The sequence below is a fragment of the Grus americana genome, chromosome 13, assembly GCF_028858705.1.
Source record: "Grus americana isolate bGruAme1 chromosome 13, bGruAme1.mat, whole genome shotgun sequence".
Taxonomy (NCBI): domain Eukaryota; kingdom Metazoa; phylum Chordata; class Aves; order Gruiformes; family Gruidae; genus Grus; species Grus americana.
Genome location: NC_072864.1, coordinates 22031438 through 22042845, shown reverse-complemented (window position 1 = coordinate 22042845; position 11408 = coordinate 22031438). Strand labels below are relative to the sequence as shown.

The 11408-nt window shown below is 60.0% G+C and overlaps 1 protein-coding gene and 1 pseudogene across 1 annotated transcript; one reads left to right on the top strand and one right to left on the bottom strand.

Moving 5' to 3' along the window:
• The first annotated feature begins 1736 nt into the window (after positions 1-1736).
• Positions 1737-4499, top strand: LOC129212492 (C-factor-like). The gene is made up of 6 exons (XM_054841150.1): positions 1737-2288; positions 2659-2710; positions 2939-3126; positions 3499-3657; positions 3777-3896; positions 4180-4499. Exons 1-6 carry the CDS (start codon positions 2142-2144, stop codon positions 4291-4293), a joined length of 780 nt encoding a protein of 259 aa, XP_054697125.1. The 5' UTR covers positions 1737-2141; the 3' UTR covers positions 4294-4499.
• A 525-nt stretch (positions 4500-5024) lies between these two features.
• On the bottom strand, positions 5025-11175 carry LOC129212494 (C-factor-like; annotated as a pseudogene).
• Positions 11176-11408: the final 233 nt, after the last annotated feature.

The window sequence follows — 11408 nt, the reverse complement described above, 5'->3', positions numbered from 1 at the left end:
TGACCCAGGAAGAGGAAACGGGACCCGGCTGCCGGGGATCCGGGGCGGAGCGGCTGGCGGAGCCCGCCCGGCCCCATCCGCGGCCCCAGCGCCAGCCCCGACCTCGGCCCTGTCCGCGTTCCCGGCCCCATCCCCAACCCCGTTCCCATCCACATCCCCAACCCCAACCTCGTCCCTATCTGCATTCCCAGCCCTAATGTTATCCCCATCCCTAACTCCATTCCCATCTGCATCCCCAAGCCCAGCCCCAATCTCGTCCCCAGCCCCAACTCCGTTCCCATCTGCATCCCCAGCCCCAACCTCATCCCAGCCCCAACTCCGTTCCCATCCACATCCCCAACCCCAGCCCCAATCTCCTCCCAACCCCAGCCCCAACTCCGTTCCCATCCGCATCCCCAACCCCAGCCCCAATCTCCTCCCCATCCGCACCAGGCTCCTCGCCCTCCTCCAGGCTTTTCCCGGGCACACACACACTTTTCCCTGTTGTTTGGCCGACTTTCTGCTACCACTTCCCCTTCAGTGACTCACACGTGATGACAAACCATCCCTGAAACGCTACCTTGTTCTTGCATTGTTCCCTTTGGGTCTGGCCCCAGTAGCTCTAAGCAGCCCCAGGTTCTCCCCAGGTGGTCGCACACGGGAAGAAGCATCCTTCCACAACGGGCTTGCGCACATTTTTCCTCCTCTTGAGGTGTTAAAGCTGCTTACCTGCTCAAATCCGGCAAGGAAACTGGGAAACGCTCGGGCACGTGCTGGTCAGGGCTGAAATCAGGTCACGTAAGCGGCGGCTCGGTCTGGTCGGCGGCTTTTCATCGCCAGGCCGGAGGCTGTGGCTGCATCAGTGGGCTTGAGCAAGTGCGGTGAAATGCCCCGACAAGGTGGATTAGTGCTATGCAGAAGAGTAGACAGCAGCGTTTGTTTTTTATGAAAAATTTAATTCATTTGGATCTCTGCATAAGCTAGCACGGGCACGGAGGATCAAATCACTTCGATGGGGCGGTTGGTTACTGCGTGGTTGCAAAGGTCCTTGTAGCAGGTGAGACTCCCCCAAACTTACACCCGGTCCTGCACGATCACCTGCCTGATCCATTGTTACTAATTATCTCAAACTCCCTACAAAACACCTCCTAACTCTCTTAAATATATCTTCCGCTATTACGAACTGTCTGCGCGCAGGTCACCGCTGCGGCAGGAACCAGCTGGGGAGGCTGTGGGATGCCCAGATCCTCCCCGCAGGGTGTTCATCAGCACGCGGAGACTCCAGGCACAGCAGGAGCTCCTGGGGGATCTTCAGGCCTGTCCCAAAGCTCCTGTATCCACCAGTCGAAGGTTTTCTTTGGAAGGCAGCTGGGAATTCAGTCCATCGGTCGGTGCCTCGACGCTGCAGGAATAAGCCGGGGAGGACCTGGACCACCCTGGGACTGGGATGTCCATCGTGTGCTGTGCGTGCGCTTGGGCACAGCTCCGATTCCTGACCATGCCACGGTTATACCCGACGGGGGAAAAACCTGAATTTTATCCTTCCATCGCACTTACAACTTAAATGCTATAGCTGTTGTTAGAGCAGACCCTCAGGAAGGGGTTGCTCTGGGTAGCTCCAGAGGGTTTCTAGGTTTTCCAGCCTGTTGTAGTGGCCAAGGGACGCTCGCCTGTCCCGGCTGCTCCATCCCTGCCCCTGGCTTTGCACAATTTAAGGCCAACAAATAGCTCTGCACAGGGTCAGCGAGTCCACCCCTGCCTGCCTGACCTCAGGCGAAGGGAGGGACAGAGCCTGGTGTCCCACGAGGGAGGGTGGCGGTGGGAGGGGGCATCTCGGTGCAGGAACTTGGCTAGCACCGGCGCGGAAAACCGAGCGGTTCAGGTTTGGCGGAGCAGGGAAGGTACAAAGAACGGCTCTCCAGACATCCAACCTAGGGCATTCCCTGCCTGGACAGGATACTTGGCTCCCTCTGCGTCATTCCGCTGCTGCCGGGAAAGGTGGATGGTGGGTATGGACCAGAGCCAAGAGCCTGGGACGCAGGCAGAGGATTTCCTAGAGCCACGGGCTGATGCAAGCCCTCGCGGGAAAATGCGAGATAACTGAACAGAGAAAGGTACTTGCAGAGTCAGGGTGAGAGCAGCGCAGCGGTGGACGGAGAGGCATGGCAGGGCTTCGTGTCCACTCCGTTCTGGTGACTGGGGCCAACCGGGGAATCGGCCTGGGGCTTGTCCGGCATTTCCTGGGGATGCCAAACCCACCCGAGTGGGTGTTTGCGGCTTGTCGGGACCCCAAGGGACAGCGAGCGCAGGTGAGGCTGGGCTGGGACGCGGTGGGGTGTGCTGGGGGACGGGAGCGCTCGGTGCCAGGGCAGCGGGTTGGAGCGGGGAGGGGGTTTGCAAAGGGCTGGAGCTGCAGCCGGGCACCTGCGGCACAGGGCAGCCGTGTTGGGACAGCTGTGGGACCAGCTGTGCGTGGGACGTGCGGAGGGGACGGTGGCACGTGGTGCGTGCGGGAGGCGCGGAGCACGGTCCCACGGGAGCAGGGCAGGCAGAGCAGGGTGCTGGGCGCGAGGCGGTGCAGGGACGGAGCCGGAGCGACGCGGGCTTTGCCTGGGAAAGGCTGAGCCTCTGCGCAGCCCCTCCTGCCTCTCCGTGCCCACGCGGTCCCCTCTCTTGCAGGAGTTACAGAATTTGGCCTCCAAGCACCCCAACCTGGTCATCGTCCCGCTCGGTAGGTGCCCCGAGGTGGGGTCCCTCGCCCCGGTTCCCCTTTCTGCCAGGCATGACAACCCCCGCAATCCTGGGAGTGCCCTGGTGCTGTGCACGCCTTGGCAGCCCGGTGCTGGGAGGGAGATGTGCCGGCAGGGGATACCGGCTGCTGCCATCCCCGGGGGGACACAGAGGGCTCCAAGCCACCATGGCGATGCGGACACTGACCTCCCCTGTGCCGGCTCTGCAGAAGTGACCGACCCCGCCAGCATCAAGGCGGCTGCAGCCAGAGTCGGGGAGCAGCTGGGGGGCTCGGGGCTGAACCTCCTCATCAACAACGCTGGAATTGCCAAGTTGAACTTGCTTGATACCGAGACGCTGGAGGACATGACCCAGGTTTACACCACCAACACAGTTGCACCCCTGCTGCTGGGCCAGGTGAGACCCTCACCGGAGATGGGCTGTCCTGGGGTGCAGAGGGCTGGTGGGAGAGGGTCCTGCCTCCGCTCCGGTGCCCGACGGGCTCTGGATTGATGAGACGTTCATGGAGCTGCGGGCTGGAGCTCAGGGGCTGGAGCCTGGTGGGCTGTGGCATGGCAAGAGGAGGGAGGATGTTCATGGTGTTGGTGCCCAATGTTGCCCGTTGCGTAAGGAGCTGGTCCTCTCCGCTGTGCTACCTCCATGCACACCCCTATCTCCTCTCCTCTCCTCTCCTCTCCTCTCCTCTCCTCTCCTCTCCTCTCCTCTCCTCTCCTCTCCTCTCCTCTCCTCTCCTCTCCTCTCCTCTCCTCTCCTCTCCTCTCCTCGCAGGCATTCCTGCCCCTGCTGAAGAAGGCTGCCGAGGGGAGCCCGGGCTCGGCACTGAGCTGCAGCAAGGCGGCCATCGTCAACATGTCCAGCTCTGGTGGGTCCATCGCTTCTCCCTCTGGTTGGGATCTGATGCAAGTTGTCTCGTACCGCTGCAGCAAGGTACAGCCGTGCCGGGACAGATTTGCTTCCCCTGCCCTGTCCCTACCGTGGGGTCCGCACGTGTCCCCTCGCAGCCGCCCTTCCCCTCCCGCCGCCATCCCTGCCCGGTCTCCCCGCAGGCTGCTCTGAACATGCTGACCAAGTGCCAGTCCCTGGGCTACCGGGAGCACGGCGTCCTCTGCGTTGCTCTGCACCCCGGCTGGGTGCAAACTGACATGGGGGGCTCAGCCGGATACACGGTAGGAGTTTCGCCACGGCGGGTTCCTCGGAGCCCCCGCGCAGATTTGCCACGGGCGGGAGCTGCTGCCCTGAGCCCCTGCCCACGACCTCCCTGCCTGCCCCATCCCCGCCCTGGCCCCGGGTGCCCGGTGCCCCCATCCCCTCGGCTCCCTGCCCGGCCCCTCTGCCCGGGGCGGCCGGCTTTCCCCTCACCCTCGAGCGGCTCCTTCCCCCGGCCCAGGCTCCAGGGCGGCCCTTGGCCAGGCCGCGGGCACTGGCCGCCTCTCCCCCTCTGCCCCACAGCCCCCCGTGACAGTGGACGCCAGCGTGCGAGGGATGCTGAAGGTGCTCTCCTCCCTCTCCGAGAAGGACACTGGCACCTTCCTGGACTGGGAAGGGAAGGTCGTGCCCTGGTGAGAAGCCGGCCCGGCCTGCTGGCAGCAGGGCCCCGTGCCACTGCTCCCTCCTGCCCTGCGTCCTCAATAAACCCCTGCCGAGAGCCACCAGCTCCGCTCTGCGGCCCCGCTCCTTGTCCCAGGCTGCGGCGGTGCCTGTGGCCGTCGCTGGGGTCCCCACGAGTGACGGCCCGTGGGACCCATGGCACCATGGCCACCGCCTGGAGATGTCGCCTCCAGGAGGCACCGGAGCCGGGGCAGAGCCCCCCTCCTGGGAGGAGAGAGAGCTCTGGCATCTACAGGGCTGGTGAGCGTCCCCAGCGCCCATGAGCTGGCTTTCCTCCCGCCCGGCTGCGGGACCCCCCCGGGGCTGTGCCCAGCCTGGGGTGCCCGAGGGGCTGGCGGCCGCAGGCACCGGCTGCCCCCTCCCCTCCCTCGGGGGACGCTTGGCCACAGGCAGGACAGACGGACACACAGCGCTCGGGGAGCGCACGGGGAGCGGGCGAGAGGCTCGGCCAGGGGGTGGAGGCCGGGGGTGCGGAAATGGAGCAGGGAGACATCAGCTCCCGGCATTTACGGACGTGGGGGGCACCGGGGGGGGCTGCAGGGCCGCCTGCGGGACGGGAAAGGGGAGAGAAGCTGCTTCCCGTGCCCTTCCCCTCTCCTCGGCAGCCCGGAGCAGGCCGCGGGCGAGCGGGGTGACCGTGCGGAGGGGCGAGCCGGTGAGCGGGAGCAGGAGGTGCCGTCGGTCCGTCTGTCCGTCTGTCCGTCAGCAGGGCAGGCCGCTCCCTTCCCAGTCAAGGAAGGCGTCGGAGGTGCCCTGCGAGAGGCCGGCAGCACGGCCGGGATGCCCCACATGCTGCGCTCCACCCTCAGGGGCACCTGCAGAAGAGGCCGAGGCACAGCGTCGCTGCCGTGGGCCGCGACCGGCACGGAAAGCAGCGGGGCTTGGGCAGACCGGAGGGTGCACGGCCTGGGGAGCAGCACCCATGGGGCTCGCGGGGGCGTTTTTCCTCATTGCCGCCCCCCTGCTCTCCGTCCTGGGTGGGGAGCGCAGGGCTGGCTATCCTGTACGCCTGGCGCATTGCAGCTGCCTGCCTGCTCCCTGCCTGCTCCCTGCCTGCTCCCTGCCTGCTCTGCCCCGGGGGATGGTCCTGGCAGCCCACAGCATCACACCCTGCCCTCCCCGAGAGGTGGGGGCACAGCGGCACACGGAGCAGTGGGGGGGCCCTGGTCCTGCTGCCCCTCCCCTGCCCGGCCCGGTGCCTTCTCCATCCCCACGTCGGTCTTCACCCAGCCAGGCTGGATGGCCGCGCACAAGATGCCCTCGGCTCAGAGCTCTACGGCCATGCACCGCGTCACCATGTTCTGGGCAGCCTGGAAGAGGCACTGTCGTGCCAGCGCGACCCGGGGCACGGGTGGGCAGGAGGGGGGACGTTTCCCAGCCAGAAAACGGCCGTGGAGGTGGGAAATGGGACTTTGCCCCAGGGTAAAGCATCGGCACAACCCACCTGAAAGGCTCAGTCCCGGGTGCTGCCGGTCTCAGGAGAACTGGGCAGGGGGTGGGTGGCCTGGGGCAGGTGGGTGCCCCCATGGGTTCCCCTCCACGAGCACTGCGCACAGTGGAGCATCCCCAGCGCCTCGCCTGGCGCCTCACCTTGCTGGCACGGTACGGGTACATGGGGCCCTCCGGCACCCCGAGGCACAGCCCGACCGAGCCCAGTTTGGTGGAGACGTTGGTGACGGCGGCCCTGCTGCAACTCAGCAGCTCAGCCCCTCCTTCCCCACACCCTTCGCCGCCTTCTCCAGCAGTGGCAGGAATTCCTGGCGCAAAGACACCGGCGCTCTGTTAATACGTGACAAAGCCCGAGCTTGAGGACCGCCCTGGAGGTCTTTGTCACAGGTGAGCAGCTGGACAGACACCCCCGGCAGAAGGGCAGGGGATGGGGAGGACACCCCAAGGACGGGCCAGGCTCCATCCAGCCTTTCCCTTCGCCGGGGTGGGCAGAAGCTCCAGCTGGGGAGGAGCGAAGCGTGGGAGATTCTGGGGCTGGGCTGCCTCTCGGCCTCGCTGCTCCTCTGGCCGGGCAGAGGAGAGCCCTGGTCCTGGTCTTGACCCCATCAGGCTGTCTTGTTTGAGACAGCAAGAACCCACCCAGCTGAGGGCAGGAGAAACCCAAAAGGTCCACACGTACCTTGGCAACCTGGAGTGGCCCAACCACGTTGGTGGCAAACGTAGAGAGCATCTCCTGTGAATCCAGGGAGCGCACCGTGGCGTGCGAGCTCACGCCCACGTTGTTGATAAGCAGGTTCAAGCCTTGGTCCTTCAGATGAGACCCCCACAGCCTGCACGGCCCCTTGGATGCTGGGCAAGTTCACCACGTCTGCTGGGGCACAAAGCAAAAGCGGAGGAGAGCTCTGGAGGGTCACGCTGCGTCCGCTGGAAAGCGTGCTGTGGTTTTCTTTGAACCAGCATTATCCAGAAAGGACCAAGTTTAGCAGGTGAGGGTGTTAAGCACATCGAAACGAGCACCGGTTTGTCCTCACCTCTTGGTTTCGCAGCCTTAGCTGAATTAAACCCTGGTTCAGCTCCTTTTTGGTCCTGTGGAGGGTACTGCTCAGAAAAGCTTGGCTGTATTTGCTTCCTGTAATCAAGGAATTTAGGACTGCACAAGAGATGCTCAGTTCTTGCACACGGGGGCTCCCAGTTTTACATCTACCAGGAGCCAACGCAGTCGGATGGGCACGTTTTAAGGAGCCACCGTCTCTGGGGAAGCCACCTTGCTACCCTCTTGGAGTCCTTCTACATTGCACCGCAGCTATGGGGGCTGTTACGGGGGGCTGTTAACACACGGGGGGGACACACACTCATTTCATTGCTGAATTGCGTGAAGATCTCTTCTGGTTGATACCCATTCTGACCAATCACTTAGAGCTACTTTTGCCTTTTTTAACAATTTATGCTTAAATTGATCTTCCACAGCACAACTTCCCATAGCTTTGCCACTGTTTGTACGCAAAAATCCTTCCTGTTTTCTTTTTCTTTAGATTTTTTTTTTTTTTTTTTTTTTTTGCTTCACATTGTTACCGATGAGGATTTGGAACTGACAGATGAGTTGAGGTGAGTACAAGTAATAAAAGATTTGGGATATAACCTGCTGTATTGGTTTGCAGGCTCCAAGTCTGAATCTTCCTCATCTTTACAGATGCTCCGGGTTTTTGAGAACCCCTCTCAAAAACAAATGACCCCCCCCTGAAATTCTGCTAACAGGGGTAAGCATTTCCAGTGCCTTTTACTTCATGTAAATATTGGTATCTCTTTGAAAATCTGCTATGCTTTAATTGCAGGATTTTTTTTTTTTTTTTTTTTGGCTAAAGCAATAGCAGTGGTATTTTTTTGAAGTTTATGATCAGCTTTTGGGTTTGCTCGTTAGGACCTGCATCCCCTAGCGGGTGCTCGCCCCACCGAAGTGGCCGGTGTTTATTTAAAAAGGGTCATCTAAACACCTTCAGGATCTGAAACGAGCCGGTTAGGCCAACATTAAACTTTATATATTGCCTTTTAATAGCCCAAGTACACCCCCGAGCCTTTAAGAACCATAAACATTCACGTCGATGGGCATGTTGGAGTGTGCCTTTGCTCCCCACGCACATTTCCGCACGTATTTTTTTGCAGGTGCGAATCCGATGAGCCTGCTGGGTGCGGGGGGGGGGCGGATCGCAGAGCTGGATTTCTCGTTTGCGACACTTTGGCCCCCGAGCTGTGTTTCTGTTCTTACGCTTAGACAAGGCCGACTTAGCAAAGGTTTGCAAGGCTGAAGATTCCCTTCTTAGAGTATTTTGTACACCGACGTGCAGCAGAAAAATCCTTTTTCTCGGCTTTTTTAACTAGTCCGGTGGCTTTACGGCGGTAAGGAAGTGTTTGAGTGGGTCAGGACTTGTACCTGCGCGGCACAGACCTTCGTAGAGGCGTCAGGAAAACATTTTGGGGGGGAATTTAATGGAACAATCTGCTGTGGGGCTGATACGCGTGAGGGGACGGAGCCTTGGGATTCGAGAGGACGCGCACGGCCAGCTGCGGGACGTAGCGCAGGGCGCTTTTCCGTGACTTCTCTTTGCGTAACGATCGAACGGGGTTCAAGGCTCCATCGCTCCACCATGTGTGAGGGATCTTTCAGCTGCTTGGGTGAATGATTAATTGCTCCGGTTGGATTAGCTGAGCCATTGCTCCAGGGGCCCAGGTGTGTGGGACCAGCACGTTTCTAGCGCTAGGCTAGCCAAATTCGCTGAAGGAACAAACTCTTGTCTCCTTGGAAGAAATAAGAGGATAAGGATAAGAGGAAGCGACGGGTCTTAAGAGTTTTGGAGTTAATTTCTAACTTTCCTTTCTGAAAAGTGCATTATTCTTGCCGGTTTGAAGCCAAACTTGCCTTAAGATGGAACAAACCAACCTAGAGCAGCTTCTCTGTTTTTAAAAATACTTTGTTGTCATTTTTCAAAGCTTTTTAGTTTATTTTGGGACTTTATTGCTAGTCTGGGTTTTGGGATGTATGCGTTTTAGTGAAGGTTGTTTATTTATTGTTTATTGGCCATGCTGCGGTGAGCAAAATAAACGTGCTCTTCCCATCAGGTACTGCCGGTTGGGGCTCGCAGGTAATTTTCAAGATGCTATTTTTTATTACAAAGAACACGTTCTAATTTAATAATCTATGTGATAATAAAAGAGAGATATGCTGCCTCTTTTTAGAAAAGCCTGACTTCAGGAATGCTTTCTTTGCTAATAGAAGCTAAAATTTACTTGAATTTTTGAGGTGTTTTTAAACAAAGAAATAGGTAGGTTGAGACTGATACGGTCTTTGCATCGCCTCGATTCGGTTTTCTTATTATTGGCCCTAAGGAAATACGCAGAATTATTTAGAAGCTCTGGCCGCTTCCCACCTCACTTATTGCAGCGATGGTAATTCTGGTGCAAACGCTTCCCTAAAATGCTTCTTTTGGGTTCGGATGGGGTTTTTTACTAACCCATCTTAAAAAAAAAGTGGCTGTGAGCAGCCCCTGCTCTCTCAGACATTGCTGTCCACCTCCTCAAGACAAAGTCCGCCTCCCCCAAGTCCCTGTGCCGTCCAGATCCGTTCATCACCTTCTCCTGCTGCTCCCCAACGCTGCCGACAAAGGCCACCGAAGCTGGCCTGCCTCCACGGGAGCAGGGAAAGGACATCTCCCCGGTCCAGGCTGCGGACATCCCGAACCGGAGCATGCCTCTGAGTCTAAGCATCAACCCGGGATACCGCCACAAAGCCACGCTTCCCATATTCATCCTTTTAGCCTATTTATTTTTCCCCTTTTTTTACCAGCAGCAAAGGAAATGCCAAGCATGGCCACCTCCAAGCAGACCCCAACCCAACCTTCCCACTTAGGAACCATCCCGTACGTTTGCTTGCCGTGCCATGCCTTGCTTCGCTTTGCGAACCGGCGTGTCCCAGCCCAAAACTCAGGCACTGTATTTAGCATCTTTGGGAACAGAGGTCATGCCTTTCCCATGAAACTCACTCAGCCAAGGTGTTCCGACCCACCTCTGCTCGCTTCCGAACTGGTTTGACTGCTTTCAGCTCTGCTTGGAGGGGGAAGCCTGCCCAGATGTGTGCTCATCCCTCCCCGCCTGGCAGGGCTGGAGCTGCCTGGCCATCAGCGTTAAGGCAGGCTGATGGCCAAAGCTGCCCCTGGTCCCGTCCCCAAAGCGAGCGGAGGGCTAGAAGCAATGTTGGGTGCAAGGAGGGAGATTGCTCCTTACCTAGCTGGACCAGTTTGATGCTGGGGTGCCAGGCAGCTAATTCTTGCAGGGCCTGGAAACAAAGTGATGGAGCAATGGAGGAGGTTAGAAGTCACCAGCGGCATGGACAGGTCTCCCACTCCAGCTGGAGCCGGGCCAGGCTGGCTTCGCTTTTGCTGGGGAAAGCGTGCAGGGCTGTTCCCAGCGGACAGGGCAGAGTGGTTTCCCCGCGGCATGCAGGAGAAGGGTGCAGCTGGGCTAGGGTGCTGTCCCCCGTCCTGGGTGATCCCAGCATGGAGAAGGGGATGGCCAGTCATCGGCATGGCCAGGAGCGAGCACAGAGGACGTGGGCACCACGGCCACCCCTCATCCCACCCGGCTGGGTCAGGCACAGCCATAACCACGGGGATGGGGGGGGTTATGAGACACCCCCCGGAGCACTCCTGCCCCCGCTGCCGGAGCACCCAGCCAGGGCCAGATCCGGCAGCAAGTGGGGACCGCGAATTCCCTTCACCCGCCTGACTTGGGGCCATCCCCTGCGCCCGCACTGACCTTCCCTCTCGGACCCTCGGGGTGACGGCAGGTGGCAAAGATGTGCTGGGGGGGCCGGGGGCTGGCGGTGAGCTGCCTCACGAGCTCCAGCCCGATGCCCCGGTTAGACCCCGTCATTAGGACACTCCAAGCCAGCGCAGCCATCTCCGTGGCCTCCGTGCCAGGCAGTGACACACAGCAGGATTGCCGCCTGCTCGGCGTGAAGAGGAGCAGGGCACAGCCCAGGGTGTGGCTCTGGGCGCCCACGGGGACCAGGATGGTGCCAGCACCCGCCCTGGCCCTTCACCTGCCCCAGGCAGAGCCAGCGTGCCAGGCTGCACCAAGGGCTCCCCCAGCGCACAGAACCGTGTGTGTCCTGCATTGCTTCGTTCCCCACCACTTGTCTCCTCGAAATCCCTGGCTCCCAGAGTCCCTGTAACTTCTGGAGAAGGGCCACCTCCACCACGGGCTCGGAAGAGTGCTTGGAAACATTCTGCAGGAAGCAGAAAACAGGGCCAAGTCCAGCTGTGGCCGACGATCTCCCAGTTTGGGGGGTGAGATTGGGATGGTTGAACCCAGGGATGATAATCCAAAGCCCAGCCTGGGAAGCGCAGGGAGGGACTTTCTGACACTGCAAGCTCAACTCATGCCAAAGCTTTCACCCAGAGCACCCAGGAGCCAGCAGAGAAGACCCCCAGCTCCCTGCAGCCCTGACCGACTGCTGCTGGGGCTCCAAGCTCACGGCCATCCCTCTTCTCCTTGCTGGAGGACAATGCTGGATGCAGCAAAGCCAAAGCTCCTGCAGACCAGGCCAGCCTGGGGGCATGAATTTTTAA

Bases quoted from the DNA above. Each gene is read 5' to 3' on its own strand.
- LOC129212492 (XM_054841150.1), top strand. From the start codon at position 2,142: ATGGCAGGGCTTCGTGTCCACTCCGTTCTGGTGACTGGGGCCAACCGG. The intron at 2,289-2,658 runs GTGAGGCTGGGC...CCTCTCTTGCAG, and splicing joins CCAAGGGACAGCGAGCGCAG to GAGTTACAGAATTTGGCCTC. The intron at 3,127-3,498 runs GTGAGACCCTCA...CTCTCCTCGCAG, and splicing joins CACCCCTGCTGCTGGGCCAG to GCATTCCTGCCCCTGCTGAA.